The sequence below is a fragment of the Haliaeetus albicilla genome, chromosome 24, assembly GCF_947461875.1.
Source record: "Haliaeetus albicilla chromosome 24, bHalAlb1.1, whole genome shotgun sequence".
NCBI lineage: Eukaryota > Metazoa > Chordata > Aves > Accipitriformes > Accipitridae > Haliaeetus > Haliaeetus albicilla.
Window position 1 is genome coordinate 19,927,488 of NC_091506.1, and position 18,979 is coordinate 19,946,466.

Genomic DNA, 18,979 nt, shown 5'->3' on the forward strand with positions numbered 1-18,979 from the left:
GACTGTTTAGTATGGGCTAATTCTATGCCCTCGACTCCCAGATCTTTCCCACTCTGCATTTGTTGCAGATGCTGTCTTAAGGGGAGGATTTGGGTACCTGTGAGAGATTTACTGTCTCTTTCATTAAATATTTATATCTTGTACTTCTTTCTTACACTGCTAACAGGCCTTTCTGTTCTTCCATAGCTACTTCTGCAGAGAGGAGCAGAAGTGCTATGGCTTGTTTCTGGTGGTACGCTGCTAGTCCTGTCAGAGTCCTGGGATTCCTGAGGCATATGCCCCCTATACCACGTGTCTCTCATATTTTAAATGTGGCTTGTTTTTTTTTCCTGAGATTTTTCACACACTTAGGGATTCCTCTACCTGACACTGTGACTTTTTGTGAATTGTGTTGTCCTTGAGGGATTCTGGCAAGTTATACAAAACCTCCTTCTCCAGAAAGGAGAGATCAGTGATTGCAGTTACAGCGTGGCGTAGAGTGTATTCTTGGCTTGTGGATCTCTGCTTCTTTCTGGGTCATTTTTCTTGCATGGATCAGGACAGCGTCGTGATCCTAGGGAACTCTCAGTTCACCACCTGTGTTCGTACACCTATCTGTGGAGATCTTCACCTTCTGGGTGGAACATACTTTGAATCTGCTCCAGCCATGTGTTTACTATTGGATGGGATCTAGTGTGCTCTGGGAGGATTGAGTGAGGACAACGTCTTGATCTGAACCAATACTGAGCAGGCTAGCAGGGAAGGAATAATTGAGGGACATTAGCATTGGAAGAGACAACAATAAGGGATAAATGACTAGATGATTACAACCACGTATGTTAGCAGCTCATTCTGAAAATGGTTTTTGCAGAGGCAGTATCCTCAACAACTCTTTAAAAAGGATGCTCTCAAGTTTGATATGCTTTTGTACATTACAAACTTCTACAGCTCAGTTCCTGTAAGGATTTGTCATTCTCAAGCCTGCTACCCATGACACTTAAAAGGCTTTTTTCTTTTCCTCTGTACCAGATTGTCTCCTAAAGCAATTTCATTATATTCCTCTCTCTGGTTTGATGCAAGAAAGTGCTTTAATTAATTGAATGGGTCTTTTTTCTCAGCAGACTCCAATCCAGTGGTTCAAACAGAAACTGGAGAGAAAGCTTACAGTTTATTTGGTTGGTTGGTTTGTTTGTTTGTCTGTTTGTTTTGCAGGACAACAGCTGCACGTGCAAAGGTGGTGAATGACTGGGTCATAGAAGGTGGTGTGCTGCTTATGGGATATGAAATGTACCGTCTCCTCTCACTGAAGAAGTCCTTTGCCACTGGCAGGAAGAAGAAAACAAAGAAACAAACTGGCCCTGTCATTATTGACTTGGATGAGGAAGACCGGCAGCAAGAGCTTCTGAAAGGTGGGAGGCCAGTCCTAGAGAGAGAGAGCGTGATCCTGTTGTCTAGCTGGCTATCAACTCTGGCAGCACAGGGAAACAACCTATAACTTGCTTTTAGCATCCCTGACATGATCAAACTTTGCCGGGCAGGATTGTGTCTTTGGAGACAGAAGGTTGTTGAGCTTTGGTTGAGTCTTTCATTTCTTGCAATAGCTGCAAGTAAGCATAGAAGTCAGTACACTGAACTTGGGGATTTGTCTGTGTGAGATTTGCCAGTCTGATCTGATGCAAGACACCCAACTTGATGCAATGCAGGTCATTGAGCAGAAATCAAGGGACAGTCATGTCCGGTCATTACCACATTATGCTAAATCAGAGCTAGTGTCTAGTCACCTTTTATTTCCTGAATCAGCCTTGCTCTCTGCCACCCATGAATACTGCTTTTTGTCTTTCAGAACTACCCCTCTTTTTGTGAAGTTGGTGACCATATAAAACCAGAACTTTGTCTTATTCATCTCTAACTAACACTTAATGTTCCTTGTCCTCAGGGATTGAGAAAGCTTTGTCTCGCCCTGGCCCAGATGTGGTTATTTGTGATGAGGGACACCGGATAAAGAACTGCCATGCCAGCACTTCGCAGGCCCTGAAGAACATCCGCTCCCGCCGGCGGGTGGTGCTGACTGGCTACCCCCTCCAGAACAACCTCATTGAGTATTGGTGCATGGTAGACTTTGTCCGACCTGACTTTCTAGGCTCACGGCAGGAATTCAGCAACATGTTTGAGCGCCCTATCCTGAATGGGCAGTGTATTGACAGCACCCCTCAAGATGTCCGTCTCATGAGGTATCGCAGTCATGTCCTGCATAGCCTGTTGGAAGGCTTTGTGCAGCGGTGAGTCCACAAGGAGTTCTTAACGGTGTAGTCTATGCAAACAGCTCCTTCATCCCAAATTAACCTGCTTGTTTGCTGAGTTTATGCAGTAGAACTAATCTTGCTGCCTTACAGAATCATAGAATCATTTAGAACTAATCTTGCTGCCTTACAGAATCATAGAATCATTTACATTGGAAAAGACCCTTAAGATCATCGAGTCCAACTGTTAACCTAACACTACCAAGTCCACCGCTAAACCATGTCCCTCAGTGCAACATCTACACATCTTTTAAATACCTCCAGGGATGGTGACTCAACCACTTCCCTGGATAGTCTGTTCCAATGTTTGACAACCTTTTTGGTGAAGAAATTTTTCCTAATATCCAATCTAAACCTCCCCTGGCGCAACTAGAGGCTGTTTCCTCTTGTCCTGGGAAAAGAGAACACCACCTGCCTCGCTACAATCTCCTTTCAGGTAGTTGTGAAGAGCAATAAGGTCTCCCCTCAGCCTTTTTCTCCAGACTGAACAGCCTCAGTTCCTTCAGCCGCTCCTCATAGGACCTGTGCTCTAGAACTTTCACCAGCTTCGTTGCTCTTCTTTGGATGTGCTCCAGTACCTCAATGTCTGTCTTGTAGTGAGGGGCCCAAAACCAAACACAGTATTTGAGGTACAGCCTCAGCAGTGCCAAGTACAGGGGGACAATCACTTCCCTAGTCCTGCTGGCCATGCTTTCTGATACAAGCCAGGATGCTATTGGCCTTCTTGGCCACCTGGGCACACTGCTGGCTCATATTCAGCCGTCTGTCAACCAGCACCCCCAGGTCCTTTTCCACCAGGCAGCTTTCCAGCCACTCTCCCCCAAGCCTGTAGCACTGCATGGGGTTGTTGTGACCAAAGTGCAGGACCCAGCACTAAGCCTTGTTGAATCTCATAGAGTTGGCCTTGGCCCATCGATCCAGCTTCTTAGGCTTGAGTTTTAAACAGGTACCTTATCTGTCTTTGTGGGAGGATTTTAGGCTTACATAGAAGACTACCAAGGAGATTCTTAGGTTAGCAGCTCCATATTTCTCTCAGAATCTCTGTCTTGCTCAATCTGTCAACTGCAAAATGGTCCTTATGGCTCTGTTTTGCCTTGGGGGTAGAAGTAAAGTTGGTTTGCTTTGGTACCACAGACTGATAATGGAGAAAACCTCTAACTTCACCAGAGTGACCTCAGGTTTATCTTGATGTCTTAATAATTAATTTGGATGTGCACTTTTTGACATCCTCTACCTAAGGATCTGAAAGTGTTTCATGAACCCTCAGTTATGGAAAGTGACAGTGTCTCCACCACTCTGGAAACAAATCAGCTTTGTTTCTCAGATGAGGGTTCTAAGATGCTGGACCAGTGTTTAGGATGGAGTGTATTAGTCATTGCAGAGCTAAAAAGAGACCTTAGGTCTGTCTTCTATTTTTCAACTGCCGTGGAAAACAGGACTTTCATCACCCTCTTAACCCTGTGACCTGTGCTAGAAGATTGTAACATTTGAGATCTCTGTAACTGTGCTTACCATTGGTATTTGGCTGCAGGGAGACTATCTCGGAAGTGTCATGCATTAGAGAAGCATGCAACTAGAGGTCTTTCTCCCTGCAGCCAGGCGGGCAAGAAGTCAAAATCTTACCCTACAGGCAGCCACAGAGAGGTCAGATTTGGAAATTCCCTTCTCTCTATTTATCTCTCTCTATTTCATCCACAGGCGAGGCCACAATGTGCTGAAGGTTCAGCTCCCATCTAAGGAAGAACATGTAATTTTGGTACGTCTATCAAAGATACAGCGGGCCCTTTATACGGAGTTCATGAACCGGTTCCGAGATGCAGGCAACAGTGGCTGGCTGGGACTGAACCCACTCAAAGCTTTCTGTGTCTGTTGTAAGGTAGGTTTTGGCAGGAGATAGAAAGACGTATTCTAGTAATGTAAGGGAAAGGTGGGAATATGAGTCGAAACAGGAGGTAAAAGTGTGGTTGGCCAGGCACATCTTCTCTCCCCAGAGTGCTCTGCAATGGCCCAGCAGAATTGTTATCCCCACTTCCAGAACTGGGGTGCAGGGATGTTAAATTTCTTTTTCAGATTTGTGCAAGAAACCTGCAGCCATCAGCTGAAGCAGTACTGGGCTGATACCTTAACCACTTACCTGCTGCTATGCAAACAAGCAACTTCCTTTGTGTTTGTGCTGTGTGGGGTGCACAGTGGCCTTCTGTTTTGTTCTCAAGGAAAGAATTGGGCAGTTTTAAAGTCAGGAGAGCCTTCGTTAAGATGGTTTATACTTTGTGTGATGGCAGTTACATCTTCTGTTTTCACTACCTTAATGCAGTCAGACTTGTTTTCTCTGCAGTGCCTTACAGTTCCATGTGGGAATGGTGAAGAGATGATCAAAATGTTAGTTCTTCCTTTTGAGTAGCTGTAGGGGATTTCAGTCCACAATCATTGGCAAGCAGCAGGCCAGCACAGGCCTAACTGCTTTCTTTTCTTACCCCTTCAGATCTGGAATCATCCAGATGTGTTGTATGAAGCTCTGCAAAAGGAGAATCTGGCAAATGAGCAGGATTTGGATGTGGATGACCTTGGCACAGCAAGTACTAATTCCCGCTGCCAGCCTCAGGGAATTAAAGTCAAAACAGAGAGTAGTGCATTGGCATCACCAGTTGGAGAAGCTACCAATAGCAAGTTCCTCCAGAGCGTTGGCTTCAACCCTTTTCAGGAGAGAGCAAATCAGGTCGTTACTTATGAGTGGGTGAGTACCACTGCTGGAAAACTCTTCATTTGGTGAGTTATGATAAACATAGGCTAGATACTTACTCTGAAAGACTGTACCTCTTTTTGTTAGGGCAGTTTTCTGAACCAGAGCAAAGAAAAGCCTCTTCTGTTTTAAGAGTTGGGGATTTCTCTTAAACTTTGCCTACCACAGAGCATCTTGATAAGCATGTCTGCATGGTGCTGGGTAGGGGTTTGGGGACTCTTGTGAGTCAGGAGTGCAGGCAGCACTCTTATACCACTGTTTTCATCTGACCAAAAAGGCTGTGGACTTTGTTATTCTAAAAAAGGTGTTAGGGTGAAGTTTAATCCAGATAAGATGGTGATACATCTAGTGGGCTGAAGGAGAGGTCTTGAGATAGAGAGTCATGAGAGGTTAAGAAGATGCTCATTCATCCATACTCCAAGAAGTTTGTCATTTGGAGCTTCTGGAATGGGAGATAGCAGCAGCAGTAGTTGGGACTAACATTGTCACCTCGACCTGGCTGGATGTATATAACCTCTCTGCAATGACTTATTTCTCTCACCTTGAGACAGGATTGTTGAACTAAACAGGGAATGAACAACTCCACCTGTAATAGTCTCCCGTTTCTCGGTAGGCCAAAGACATCTTGTGTAATTACCAGACGGGAGTCTTGGAGAACTCACCCAAGATGGTGTTACTGTTCCACCTAATTGAGGAAAGTGTGAAGCTTGGAGACAAGATCTTGGTCTTCAGGTAAGCAAAGTATCAACAGCTGATCCTACAGTCACTAAATGCTGGAGTAGCTGAACCCCTCCTGGTATTAGGAGGTTGTTACATGGGGTCAGTGGTGTGGCAGTTCCCCTTTTCTCCTTTGTTGTATTAGATCCTGGGTTTCCTCCATGGATTTTATACTTCTGCCACCATCAAGTTTACTAGTGAGAGGTGTGCTGCCACAAACAGGGTTTGACAACCGTCAGTGCTGTTATGGTTTGGGAAGAGTTCTGATACTCCACTTTTGCAGCTGTGGGGGCTTTCTCCTGAACAGAGATCTTGGTTTTGCAGCCAGAGCTTGTCCACGTTATCCGTCATTGAAGAGTTTTTGGCAAAGAGACCAATGCCGAGTCCTCCAGGCTCAGATGGAGGAGTTCACAACTGGGTCCGAAACATCAACTATTACAGTGAGTGCAGCCAATCCTCCTCAATTTGGTGTGACACTGTTTGATCCGCTGTGACGGACTAATTCCTGAAAGTCGCCCACCATCTTCTTGTAGTTGTCCCTGGGTGTGAAAATGCTATTTCTGAAGCATTCTTCTGATGAAATCTTCAGATTGTTCTTACTTTAGTTGCTTGGGAAGACAGTGTCAGTTTGATAGCATCTAACTGATGATTTCTAAATCTTCTTTTTGACATCTTACTCAGAAGATGTTAGACATCTTTGACATCTCACTTACACACTAGTGCTTTTTTGAGTTGTAAAAGATACTTTCTGCTTCCTGTTTGGCTATTTTCTAGATCTTGCTTCCCAAACCAGAATCACTGTGGAATGCTTTCACTAGCTCTGGGCTGTGAATTCCTCCTCCCCTCTTCCCCAGCTTTAAATCTTGTTCTGGCATGGGTTGTTGCTTTGTGTGGCTACTTTACAGGCCAGGACTGAGAGGAGTGGTGGATATGGTGTTCCAGATTTTTACAGAGCTGCCAAAAGCAAGCTGCTGCTCAGGAACAGAGACATGACACCCCCCTGCACTCCTTTAGACCAGTACCCTCTATGATCAGATCCAGCCTATGGGGTTTTGCCAAAGGCTTTCACAATTTTGCTTTCTCATGGTTCCTCAAGCTTCCAGCATGTGAGGCCTTTGTGCCTGCTGCTCTTGCTTGCTGTCTGTCTTGCCTAATATGGAGCCTTAGTGGGCTAGGTGTGTTGTAGCACTCCCAGTCTTGGCCTTGCCAAGCTTGAGTAATATTTTGTTTATCTTTCAGTTGAACAAATCCCAACCTGGCTGGCTGCATTGCACCTGCCTGGCTGGGCAAATTAGAGGTACAGAGTGGTCCCGTTGAGGTCCTGGAGTGCATGGCTTGAGGAAGAGCTAGAATTGGTTGGGATCCAGTGCCAAAGCTCAGTGTTTGGGAAGTGGTTTTGTTTTGATGGGATTCCCCCAAACATACTGAGCTTTTAAATATGTCCTTAATTTCCTTCTCAGGACTGGATGGCAGCACCTCTGCCTCGGAAAGGGAGCGACTGATTAACCAGTTCAATGACCCCAGCAACACCTCTGTTTGGCTCTTCCTTTTGTCCACACGGTAAGTTGGCTGGAGCAGAAAGGCACAGTGGAGGACTCGCACTGATGCTCTGTATGCATATGGGTTTTCAGTTCTTAACTTCCTTTGTAACATGCTCTCAAGACTTTATGGGATGATAGTGCCATCTGTTTCTGAATTCCCTAGGGGTGTAGGATTTTAGCCTTAGTCCTCTGCAACAACTTACAACAGTCTTGGAAGCCAAACATGGGTTTGAAGTTGCCTGTATGACTGGAGGGACTTCCCATAGACACCTCATGCATTCTTGGCCATGATGGCTGTCCCTTTCTAGAAACTTTGAAAATTGGCCAAGGCAACAATTTGAAATTTGCCTTTAATTTCCAGTGCTGGGTGTTTGGGTGTCAACCTCATTGGAGCAAACAGAGTGGTGGTGTTTGACGCTTCTTGGAACCCGTGCCATGACGCCCAGGCTGTGTGCCGAGTGTACCGCTATGGGCAGAAGAAGCCTTGCCACATTTACAGACTGGTTTCTGATTACACCCTTGAGAAGAAGATCTATGACCGTCAGATCTCCAAGCAGGGCATGTCGGGTAAGTGTGGATGGACATGGCACTCCACTCTTGGCTTTCGCTCCTTTTAGTTCATTTAAATCCTCTTTCTGTGGTTTTCATAACTTCTTTTTTTAAGGTTGAAAATCAGATAGCCAAAGAAGTGACAGAGATGCTGTCCTAGGGCTATGTTTGATGTTTATGAGTTGACAGTGATATGAGATCCTATAAGAAATTCATGGTAGAGCAGTAGGGGTTGTAGAGACAGCACCCTGCAGCAGGGTTGCGCTACCAGTCCAATGCAGTGCCATTTACCTTCCCTGCTACTGTCCTGGCTGCTACAAGAGACTGGAGACTAAGGGGGTGGACATCTGGTTTTCCCCCGTGCCTGGGCATTACTTGTCTTAAACTGGGCATTACTTATTAAATGGCTCTGTACCTCCATTTCTCCAGCAGTAAGAGAGGGAAAATAGCGACATTAAAATATATATTGATACCTTTGGGTAATAGTGCTTATTTAGGAGCCAAGAATAATTAATTCATTCCAGTTCTGACCTGCCCTTGTACCAAAAGTATCTTTTGTGTTGGCTTGTGCCAGCTGTCAAGCTGCTCTCATACAGCATGCAGCTGAGGGTTGTGGTGACCCAAAAAGAGTTCTGCTGCCTGTGTCCTTCTTTGTCTCGAAACACAACTCCAGAGGCAACAGCCCTGTGTGATCAGCTCAGTATGCTGTCTTGCACTTGAGGTGGAGTCCCCTGGCAGCTGGCTTGGCTCCCAGGAGAGTCCTAGATATAAATGTTTTCTCCATGTGATCCCATTTGCCCTGTGTGCAGGAAGGAATGTCCAAGGAAAACTTCCAGGCTTTTGTGAGGGAGGGACTGTGACTGCTTTTCTGAGCTTTTGACTCAACAGAGTTCTGTAAATTTTAGTACCTGGTTATTAACTTGAGCCTTTTTGGTGGGATTTGTGGGAGAGCATGTGCTGATGTGGCTGCCATTCTGTCCTAGGGCTTGTATGTTTTCAGTCTTGTGATGTGAGATGGGACAACATCTATAACTAGCTTCATGTTACTGTGTGCCAGGAGCTCAGTGACTTGCACTGCATTGCTGTGCAGTCTGGAGCACAAGGGATTGGTTAGCCTGACTTGGTCAAACAGGCTCATCTCTGAACATGGCTGATGATTTTTCTTCCTGCCCTGACATTTACAGAAGGCTTCTGAGGACCATGCAGATTGCAAGGAAGGAGCTCTGTTAGGACAGGAGTGTAGGAAGGACAGCAGGCAGCAGTACCCATCTCTTCCCTTCTCCACTCTGTTTTCTCTCTTTTCCAGATCGGGTGGTAGATGATCTCAACCCAGTGCTGAACTTCACCCGGCGGGAGGTGGAGAACCTGCTGCATTTTGTGGAAGAAGAATCTGATCCTGCTCAGCTCTCCCTCAATCCAAGCAAGATGAAGGAGTCTGTTCTACAATTAGCCTGTCTCAAGTATCCTCACCTCATCACCAAGGTAAGACCAACCTGCTTCCTTGCTGGCACAGCACTGCACAGGCAGGAGGAGGTCTGGAGGAGTCTGGCTGTGTGATGGGGACATGGTGGCAAGAAGGTCACATCTGTGTGCTGGTGGGAATAGGTAAAAAATCCTCTAGCAAGGGCCCGAAGAGTCCTGCCCTTGCCTGCAATATCTTCTACACATTTAGAGCCACGACTGTCCTGGACAGGTTTGGGGGCAGGTTGTAGGGCACCCCTTTTTTCAACTTCGTGCTGGACAGGAAGGTGGCTGTGGCATATCCCAGCTTGCTGCCAGCTCTCTTCCTGGGGTGGCTTTAAAACAAAGCTGAGACAGCCAGCACTTGCCTGTGTTGTGAAGAGTTTCACTGGTAGGGTGGTGCTGCAGAGCGGGCCTGTGGCTGGGTGCCATGGGGCTCTGGTGACTGTGTGACATCTTGGCAGGGTCTGTGCTTGTGCTCTTAGCTTGGCCTTTGGCTCGTGGGTTTTGCTGTGTGCTCTTAGAAACGGTGAGTGATGGCTTAGCTGACTCTGTGACTCTTCAAGCTGAGCCTTGGTCACATCCACAGCGTTGCCCCACATGTACTTCTCCAATACCAGCTCTGCCTCCCAACTCCCCTCTTCCCTGCTCCAGCCTGGGATGGAGACATTGCTGATGCAGGGACCAGGTGGCTGCCATTTGGGGCATGTTGGTTCCCTCTTGTGGTGTGTTGGTGTCAAAACCTCAGTGCTGTGGGGTTGCAGGAGCCTTTTCAGCATGAGTCACTGCTGATCGACCGGAAGGAGCACAAGCTGACCAAGGCAGAGAAGAAAGCAGCCAAGAAGAGCTATGAGGAGGAAAAGCGAGCATCCGTCCCCTACACCCGGCCGTCCTACGCACAGTATTACCCAGCCAGTGACCAGAGTCTGACGAGCATCCCTGCCTTTAGCCAGAGGAACTGGTGAGTACCTGCCTCTTCCCCTTCTTCCCGTGCTGTAGACGTGAAATGAAGGGGCAGAGGTCGGCTAGCCCTGTCAGTGGGGGCACTGCACTTTCTTCCCTCTTCTGTCACTAGGCGACCAGCCCTCAAGGGTGAGGACAAGCCGGTAGCAAGCGTCCGCCCAGTTCAATCCACCCCCATTCCTATGATGCCCCGGCATGTCCCCATGGGCAGTGCAGGATCAACCTCAAGTTCCAACCCCGCTGTCAACTTCCCCATCAACTATCTACAGCGAGCCGGTGTCTTTGTGCAGAAGATTGTCACCACCACAGGTGAGCTGCTGATGCTCACAGTGAGTTGAGTTGTGATGCCCATGGTGAATTGAGGAGCAGGGTGAATTGTTGATGCCCACATGGGCTGTGGCCAGACGGGCATCAGAGCCACTGATACTGCCTGTCTGCATTTGAGTGGTTCCCCTGTACCTGGAGGACTTTCCCTGCAGGTGTGCAAGGGGCAAGGGCTTGGTGGGCTGTTGGGAGTGAACTCCCTGTGAGAGGGCCTGCCATACCATCGCCAGTTGTCCTTGCTGGGATGGGGGAGATGCTGTGCCAGAACAGGGTGGCTTTTGCTTCATTGGAGTCTATGCTGCTCAGAAATAAACCCAGGGCTTGCTTCTAGCACAGCACACAGGAGAGACAACTGCACTGCAAGCAAAGGGGTTCGGTGGTGCATGCCCTGCTCCTGACTGTGGCTGGTGTGTAATTTCACAGACACTGTTCTATTTCTTCCCCCACTGCCAGATATTGTGATTCCGGGTACAAACACATCCACTGATGTACAGGCAAGAATCAGTGCTGGTGAGAGCATCCACATCATCCGAGGGACAAAAGGTAAGTCTTTCTGTCTTGGTAAGATTTGTGGATAGGGTCCTAGCCAATGCTAATTAGCAAAGAAAAGGATGTAAAAGCATGAATCAGTTCCTTGAGAGGAAAAGAAACAAGAAGGGGAGGAGATCTGGACTTTGCAGTGGCTCTGTTGCAGCCCATGCTTTGGGTGTGCTGTTGTAGCTGATGCTTCGGGGCTATTGCAGCTGTGGCTGCTCCTGCCTCTGAGAGGAACTGTTGAACTTTGTGGCTGGGTGTCTCATTCTCACAATGCCCACTGCATGTACTGGGCCAGCCAAATGCTTCCTGCTGCTCCCAGAGCAAACTTAGTCCCAAGCATGAAGTACCACATTTCCCCCTGGCAGCACATCGGGAGGGGGTGAGTTCCAACCCAGGAAAGCTGAAAGGGTGGAAGTGAGGAGTGAGGAAGGGGGCAGAAGCCCCCTGCTGATCTCTCTGCATGACCTGTGGGCTGGTCTTATGCAGCACTGCTGTCCTGTTCCTGCCTGGGCAGCCTCATGGGCTCATGGATCCAAGGTCCTAAGCTGAGACTGGAAACCATGAATGAAGTCATTCTGCCTCTGTTCCAGGGACGTATATCCGGACCAGCGATGGGCGGATTTTTGCTATCCGGACCACTGGGAAGCCAAAGGGCAATGAAGACCGTCGGACAGCTGCCTCAGGTAGGGACTTGTGAGCACTGTGTGGGGCTTGCTCACGTGCTTTCCTACCCGACTGTCTGGGGCAGTGTTCCCTGTCTGCATTGCATCACGCCTGTGTTCAGAGCTGACCCCACAATCTCCCCACGATATCCCCACCTTCCTTTCCACTGTTGCCTCTTGGTCCCCAGGTTTTTCTCCAAGGTTGTCTTTCTCACCTGCTCCATCTCCTTGTTTCCAGGCTCCCAGAGCTCTTCACTGGAGTCCACAAGCAATGGTAGACACAGTGCCTCATCACCGCAGCTCCCCAGCACGGAGGAGCTCACTCGGCCCATATCCCCTGACAGCCCCGAGATCATCAGCGAGCTGCAGCAGTATGCGGAGGCAGCGGCTGCCCGGGAGTCCCGGCACAGCTCTCCCAGCACCAACGCAGTGCAAGGCCACCCTGCCCGCACAGACAACGCGCCTGGCTTAGCAGCCCGAGGAGCGGAGCAGCATGTGGGGATTCACTGCATGGCTCCCTCTGTGTCTTCAGCCCTACCGGCCACCAGCCAGCACGTCGATGCCCACTCAGTGTTGGACTTACGGGGCAACAAGCGCAAGTCGACTTCGCCGTCGGCTCCGGAGGAGCAAGCCCGCAGGCAGCAGAAGAAGCGCCAGTTGCCATCGTCCATGCAGCCGTACGAACACGGGTACCCCGTCTCTGGTGGGTTCACCATGCCTCCTGTCTCTTTAAACCACAACCTAACCCATCCATTTGCCTCCCAACCAGGAAACTCCTTGTACATGGGCACTGGCTCCTCTTATTACCAGCTGCCCAATTTACTCCCAGACCCTCATCTGGTGTTCCCTGTGACTACTGACCCTCTGCTGACAGCCGGCACCGCCAGCTCTTCTGCTGCTACCTCAGCCACCGCCAGCGTCCCCTCATTCATGCTAAACCCTTCTCTGACCGGGGTGCTGCCCAATTACTCTCTTCCCTTCACGCAGTCACTCCTGCCCGAGCCCAGGATGTTTGCTCCTTTCCCAGCCCCCGTCTTGCCTAGCAGCCTTTCCAGGAGCATGGCATCTGCCTACCCTGGCTACATGTCCCCTCACTCGGGCTACCCGGCCGGGGGCCTCCTTCGGTCCCAGGTGCCTCAGTTTGAACCCCAGGAGGTCCCAGAGGTGGGATGCAGCTCTAATGACGAGGACAAAGACGACGATGTTATAGAGATCACAGGGAAATAATGGGCCCAGCTCCTGCTTGGTCTCAGCTCTGCCAGGAGGCAAAAGTTGCAGGACCTTTTTGGGAGTCAGGATTTCCCCTCTGGGCCACAGCAGCGGGTGGAGAAGGATGCGAAGGGTGTGGCGTGGGGGTTGTTTTGTTCTTTTAATTTTGTTTTGTTGTTTTTTAGCTGTCAAGGATCTTAATTGTATTAGGGACTGGGAGATGGGAGGGGGATGGAGTGGACCTGCAAGGGCCTGGGGTGCAAGAGCCAGGGGAGGAGGGAAGCAGCAATGCAAACCATAGGAGTGCCTCCCTCCCACGCTGTCTGTCTGTCTCTGTTCTCTGTCTTGTCTGGAAGGGGGAGGCTTGGTGTTGCGAGTTCCTGCCCTTCTCAGGCCTGGAGGCATGGGCTTGACCGCTGGCAGGGCCGAGCTCCCTCTCACATGAACTGCCTTATCTGTGAACTTCTCTCACTCCGGGAGGTGTGGGCTTTGGGGGCGACTCCAGCAGAGGTTGGGGACGAAGCATTTTTACTGGGGAGGAATTGGGGGGGCTTCTACATCACATATGTTGGGGGGGAGGAGGGATTGATGTAAAAAAAAAAAAAAAAAAACCACAACAAAAAAACAAAACACCCCACAAACGATTTGTCATCCTCTTCAAATTCACATGAAACTAGCGTGAGGGCTCCAGGCAGGCTCCTGCCGCAGCAAAGAGGGCAGGGCTCTGGCGGGGGGCTCCCTCAGGCCCTTCTGGAAGGTCCTGTCCTCCCCCAGACCCTTCTTGGAGGGTCCTGTCCAAGGTAGGTTGGCCCTGTGGTTCTGTGTGCCAGATGAGTGGAGCAATCCCAGACATCTCGGTGGCTGTTGGAGGGGAATCCTGGTGAATTCCCTGGCTCCGTGGCGCTGCCAGGCTCTGTGAAGGCCACGTCTCGCCCCACTGTGGCCCACCAGATCCAGGGGTAGGTGGGCTCACTGCTGCTTCTCCACTGTGCCAGGCAGTGGAGAAGTTTGGGAGGGGACACTGGAGCCAGTGCTGGTTGCTGTTGAATCTGTGACTGGAGCGACTTCCCCCTGCACAGAACCTCTACGTTAATTTATTTCATGAAGGCGTAATATTTATTGTTTGGGGGACTCTTTCTTCCTACTTTTAAATTAATTTCCATATTAAAAAAAATAAAATTCTGGCCTCCATCATGCAGTGGTTGCTTGTTGGGTTGTCTGTGTGGGGAGAAGCAGCCGGTTGACCAAAGCATAGTCTTAGAAGCAGGGCCAGCTGCGGAGGTTGCCTGTAGCTGACCTGTGTCGCGTTGGCTGGATGTGCCCCATCGGGGGATCGTGCCAGAGCAGGGAGGAGCTGCTCTGGGTGTTCTGCAGCAGCCAGAGGGAGGATGGAGTCCTCTTGTCATGTTGGGGCAGGTGCAGGAGCACTTGTGGAAGCCTCCTGTGCTCATTCCCAGTGAGGAGGAGGGCCGCGAGGTGTGCGGAGTCGGGAAGGCAGAGCTCCTGCCGGCGAAGCGCCTTTCCCCACATGGGGAGCGGCACTCGGCCAGCCCTGCTCTGCCACATGCTTGCAGAGGCTGGCCCTAGCCCCGACAGCGAACGCGCTGGCTGCTCGCCTCGGTGCCAGGGCTCCTAGGGAGAGGTGGGGGTACCCAAGCGCAGTTGGACTTGGTGTGCGTGACTGTGTGCGTGAACGCGTTAGGTTGGAGACTTGAAATCCAGGGAACCTCTGTGTCGCATCTGGGTGTCACCAGGCAGATGTGCACACCTGTGTGGGATGTCCCTGCAGCGTGGCTGGGACCTTGGAGCAGTGGTAGCTTGTAGGGGACCTCTCAGGCTGTGGAAGCTGCAGTCGCTGGTGTTTGCTGGGACCAGCTAGGTGTAGGAAAGGGCAGGATGTCTTGACATCCTCTATCAAAGGGGCGCTGGAAGATGGGGACCTCCCTTCCTGAGAGAGAGAGAGGGATGTGTGTGCACGTGTGTGTTACAAAAACATAATAAAAAAATGTTATGGGGCTTTCCTAGTGTCTTTCTCTGTTTAATGGACATTGTCTGTCAAACATAACCACACCATTCATAGAAGCCTTAGATCAACAGTTTAGCTATGCAAATTATTTTAATTATTTTTTTAAAAAACCAAACATTAAAATAGTGCTTTCTTCTTTAACATATCCTAGGAGTTGAAAACCGAGGGGTTCTGAGCAAACTGCTGGACAACTTGTCTTTGGATGCACCATGGAAATAAAAATCAAACCCCCCCACAAAAGTAACAAAGCAAATTAACTGATGGTGTTCATGCAAGTTTCTCCAAAGACTTGACAGTGCTGCATCTGTGAGTCATGCCCTCCTGTGCTCTGTGTGTCCACCTCATGCACAACCCTGTGACATTGTATGACGAGCTTGCCCAGATGTCCGTTGCATCCCTGTGAGGCTGTCAGTTTTCCGGTGGATTTGGGGAATGGACCTAGGCAAGGGCTTTCCTTGTCGAGAGTAGCAAGTGTTGTGACCTGCGGGCACATGTGGGAGGCCAGAGCGTGAGCAGACCCTCACCAGAGCCCTGCCACAGCCCCCCTCCTCATTGGTGGTGGTCAGGGTAGTGGGGTTCATCTGAGGGACCCTTCCAAGTCCTCTCTGAACGGGGCTTTTCTGTGGCTCTGTGCTGGGACGAGGCATGAAGATTCGGCTGGGGGCAGTTGGCACCACGGCTCTGGAAGCGGTCGGTACCTGTGACTGCATGCCATTTTCTCTGCTTCCTGCTTCTCCAGGAGAGCACCTGGGGCATGTCCCCATGCTGCTGTCTGATGTCCTCCCGGGGCTCCCTGGCATAGCCCAAGCCCTGTGGCCGTAGGAGCTGGAGGCAGCCGGGGCTCAGCTGCTGCAGGGTGCACGCTTTGTGCCGCGGGCTGACTGTTAACCTCCTGGCACCAGGGCGAGTTGTGAGGGCTCTCCTGGCTCCTGCATGGCCATGGCAGCTTGGAGAGCCTTCACCACCCTCCCGTGGTGTGGCTGCCCCTGGATACTACCTGCTGCAAGGGGCTTCATCTCGCTAGCAAACATCTGCAGCTCCGGGCAGCTGCAGCACAGTGCCCCTGTACGGCAAACACCCGTGCGGAGCCCTCCCTGAGCAGAGCAGGGTGCTGCGGCACCTCTCTGCCCCACGTACCAGCCCTGAGCACCCCATTAACGAGAGGCCGGGTCCCCCGGGCCTCTTCGGAGCCTTGGCTGAGAGGTGGTCGCAGAGAGAGCTGTGACGCCCCGACTACATGGCTCCCGGGGGGGCTGGCAGTGACTGGGGCTGCTCTAAGGTGACTGGTGGCACCTGCTCTCCCATGGCACTGGGGCAAGGAAGCTGCGAGGGCGTTTGGGTTATCCAGGAGCTTTCCAAGTGGGGAGACCTCTCTGAGCCCCAAAACTCCTCTCCCATGGGACTTGCTCTCCCCCTCATCTGGCCTCCCCAGACTTTGCTCCTCTTCAGCACGTGGTTCTGCTGCAGAGGGTCCTATCTCCGTTTTCCTGAGCCTGGAACAGGGGCTTTTCCCTGCACGGGTTAAATTTTTCTTTTGCTGCTGAATTTCTGTCTCCAAATGACCGGATGGAAGCAGCTGCCAGTTCCAGTTCGCGGTGGGGCTGTGGGTGACACCGAGGACAGCAGTGCAGGACTCTCCGCTGAGGTTTTTGGATGCTAAGGAAGATTTCTGAGCACAGCCCCGAGGCTGGGGCAGAGCTGCAGGGGCCCCGGGGGCCGCCAGCTGCCCTCCGTGTCGGCACCCAGCCCTCAGCCCTTCCCTTAGGTGGGAGGTTTCCACTCCTGGGGACAGTCGAGCAAAGGCTGGGTACCGCCGTGGGACATGATGCCACAGGCGTGGGGAGCGCTGTGGCTGCTGTGTGCCCTGGTCTTGGTGGTCTTGTTGCCCCTCTGCTGGTGCGGCTCGGGGGGGGGCTGCGGGGTGGGGGAAACATTGCCCAGCCTGGCCCCACGTTGGGCAGGATCTGCTGCACGTTGGCCTCCCAGAGTGCCTGGGAGGTTGGTGGGGTGGATGCAGGTACTCACAGAAAGCAAATATTCCGGCAAGCAAAGGATGGGATTTCCACGGGGGCTTTGCTAAAAATAATGTATATTTTGGCTTAATGATGTCAGCAAATGGCTGAATGCAAGAGAATTGCTGTTGGTTTGTGGGTGGCTTCCAGGCCAACAGGGACAAGTACAGCAAATACCTTCACAACTGGTATTTCTCGCCACTCTGGGATGGATTTTGTTAATCCAGTCTTGGAAAGACCGGGGGGAGGGCTGGGGCGGGGGGCAGAGGTTAAAAGGGGAACATAGTCCAGCTAGAGTACAGTGAGATGATGGCTCCTTGCAACTCAGAGCAAGCGCTCCCTTCGAGGGGACGACGGTGTGAGTGAGGGAGAGCAACCTCTGCCACCTCCCGGACCACCACCACCGTCCGCTGCTGCTTTGTGGCTCCCACCTTGGTGGCACCCAGCTCGGAGCTGGAGTCTCTGGCAGATCCACAGGAGCCTGAAGGAATCCATCACTGAGTCTCATTTTGGGTTTTCTGTTGGTTTGGGGTTCTTTGTTTTTTTTCTTTTCTTTTTTACTACCGCCTTAGTTTGTGGCCTGTCTTTTTGTGGTTGGAAAGAGGAGTATCGCTAGCAGGGCGGGTTGGTCGGTTGGCCCCACGCATGATCATGTGCTTCCCTCTTCTCTCTGTCAAACGGGATGTGTTCGCCTGATCTCCCAGAACAGAGACTTTGAACAATTTGTTGTTTATATGATGTATTTATTTTTACTTGTGTTTCATGTCATTTTTTAAAAAAATAATAAATTGTAAGTTGGTATAACTGCCTGTTGTTTCTCTCTCTTTTTTTGGTAAAATAAATGTCAGAATTTTAAAAAGCGGTGTGGTTTGAAGTGGATTGGAGCTTGGCTGGGCATGGGCATCCCTGCAAACCCCAGGTGCCTCGCTGCCGGAGCCCAGGCTCAGCAAGCGGCCGTGTCCCGCCGCCTCCAGCGGCATTTGGGCTCTGCTGGCACCTCCGCAGCCGCCCAGGTGAGCACCGTGCTGCCGGGGCAGCAGCGCGGGGCCTGCCGCTTCCAGAAGGGAGAGAGCCTGGGCGCGTGGATGTCCATGGCAGGGCTGGATGCTGCTGGGTGTCAGCGAACCATTTGTGAGAGCTGGCTGTTTCCCTTCTCTGTCCTCTGTGCTTATTATTGCTGCTGATAAGGATCGTCGTTAAAGGCCGGGGGAAAACAAGGAGAATAAATATTCTGCAGGGCGTAAATAGCTTTGAGTCTCAGAAAGCCGGTGCGGGCTGCATGCCCTCGCCCTGGCGTGGCCCGTGGGGCACACGAAGAGGCGGCGGGGACTGGCAGGGTTTGAGGTAGTAACAGCGAGGCGTTTCTGCGCGGGAAGCTGAGGTGTCTCGGAGCTGATGCCCGCGTGCAAGAAGGGCCCCGGAGAGACCGGGAAGGGAGTCACGGGCGGCCCCGGCTCCCTCTGCCCCTTCAGAGGGGCTGGGGGTGCCTCCGCACCCGGCCATTCTTGCTGTCCGGGGATGGGTGCTGCCACTTCTGGTGCCAGGATTTCTGCCGCTGCCTTTCCTGGTGCCGCAGGGCGTTGCAGTAGACATCCAGGCTGGTGCCCGGTGCCCCCAGGGCCCGCGGGAAGCCCTTGTAGCCTGGGTGCAGGTCAATCCGGGGCCGGGGGCTCTGGTGGGTCCCTCCTAGCTCAGCTCCCTTGCTCCGTTTGTAAGGTGGCACCTCCATGGCTTCGTGCCTGATGACGCGGAGGCTGTATCGGGTGAGGGGCCGGGAGAAGGAGCGCTCCACCGCCTGGCACTCGTAGGTGCCCGCGTCCTCCCTCGCCAGCTGGCGGATCAGCAGCCCTTGCTCCAGCACTGAGAAGTGGCCGTTGTTCCTGACCTGGGGCAAAAGCAGAGCACAGTGGGTCAGTCCCCAGGGACCCGAGCCACCCTTGCGCCTCGTCCCCACCACCC

General features: G+C 51.3%; 2 protein-coding genes across 9 annotated transcripts in view; one reads left to right on the top strand and one right to left on the bottom strand.

Annotated features, from left to right (window-relative positions):
• RAD54L2 (RAD54 like 2) overlaps nt 1-17,824 on the top strand; it is a 72,189-nt gene extending 54,365 nt beyond the window's left edge. For 4 of the 5 annotated variants that reach the window (XM_069769609.1, XM_069769608.1, XM_069769610.1 and 1 more), the window contains 14 exons: nt 1,192-1,388; nt 1,916-2,258; nt 3,978-4,155; nt 4,762-5,013; nt 5,633-5,751; nt 6,061-6,176; nt 7,197-7,296; nt 7,639-7,844; nt 9,133-9,308; nt 10,052-10,248; nt 10,363-10,559; nt 11,028-11,117; nt 11,702-11,794; nt 12,012-17,824. In XM_069769609.1, coding sequence (XP_069625710.1) covers nt 1,192-1,388; nt 1,916-2,258; nt 3,978-4,155; nt 4,762-5,013; nt 5,633-5,751; nt 6,061-6,176; nt 7,197-7,296; nt 7,639-7,844; nt 9,133-9,308; nt 10,052-10,248; nt 10,363-10,559; nt 11,028-11,117; nt 11,702-11,794; nt 12,012-13,000 — 3,253 coding nt within the window. In that variant the 3' untranslated portion in view covers nt 13,001-17,824. The remainder of the gene's footprint in view (nt 1-1,191; nt 1,389-1,915; nt 2,259-3,977; nt 4,156-4,761; nt 5,014-5,632; nt 5,752-6,060; nt 6,177-7,196; nt 7,297-7,638; nt 7,845-9,132; nt 9,309-10,051; nt 10,249-10,362; nt 10,560-11,027; nt 11,118-11,701; nt 11,795-12,011) is intronic. The other variant, XM_069769613.1, reaches the window with a different exon arrangement.
• LOC138681769 (semaphorin-3D-like) overlaps nt 15,080-18,979 on the bottom strand; it is a 28,057-nt gene continuing 24,157 nt past the window's right edge. For all 4 annotated transcript variants that reach the window (XM_069769617.1, XM_069769615.1, XM_069769616.1 and 1 more), the window contains exon 18: nt 15,080-18,905. In XM_069769617.1, the coding sequence (XP_069625718.1) occupies nt 18,489-18,905 (417 nt within the window). In that variant the 3' untranslated portion in view covers nt 15,080-18,488. The remainder of the gene's footprint in view (nt 18,906-18,979) is intronic.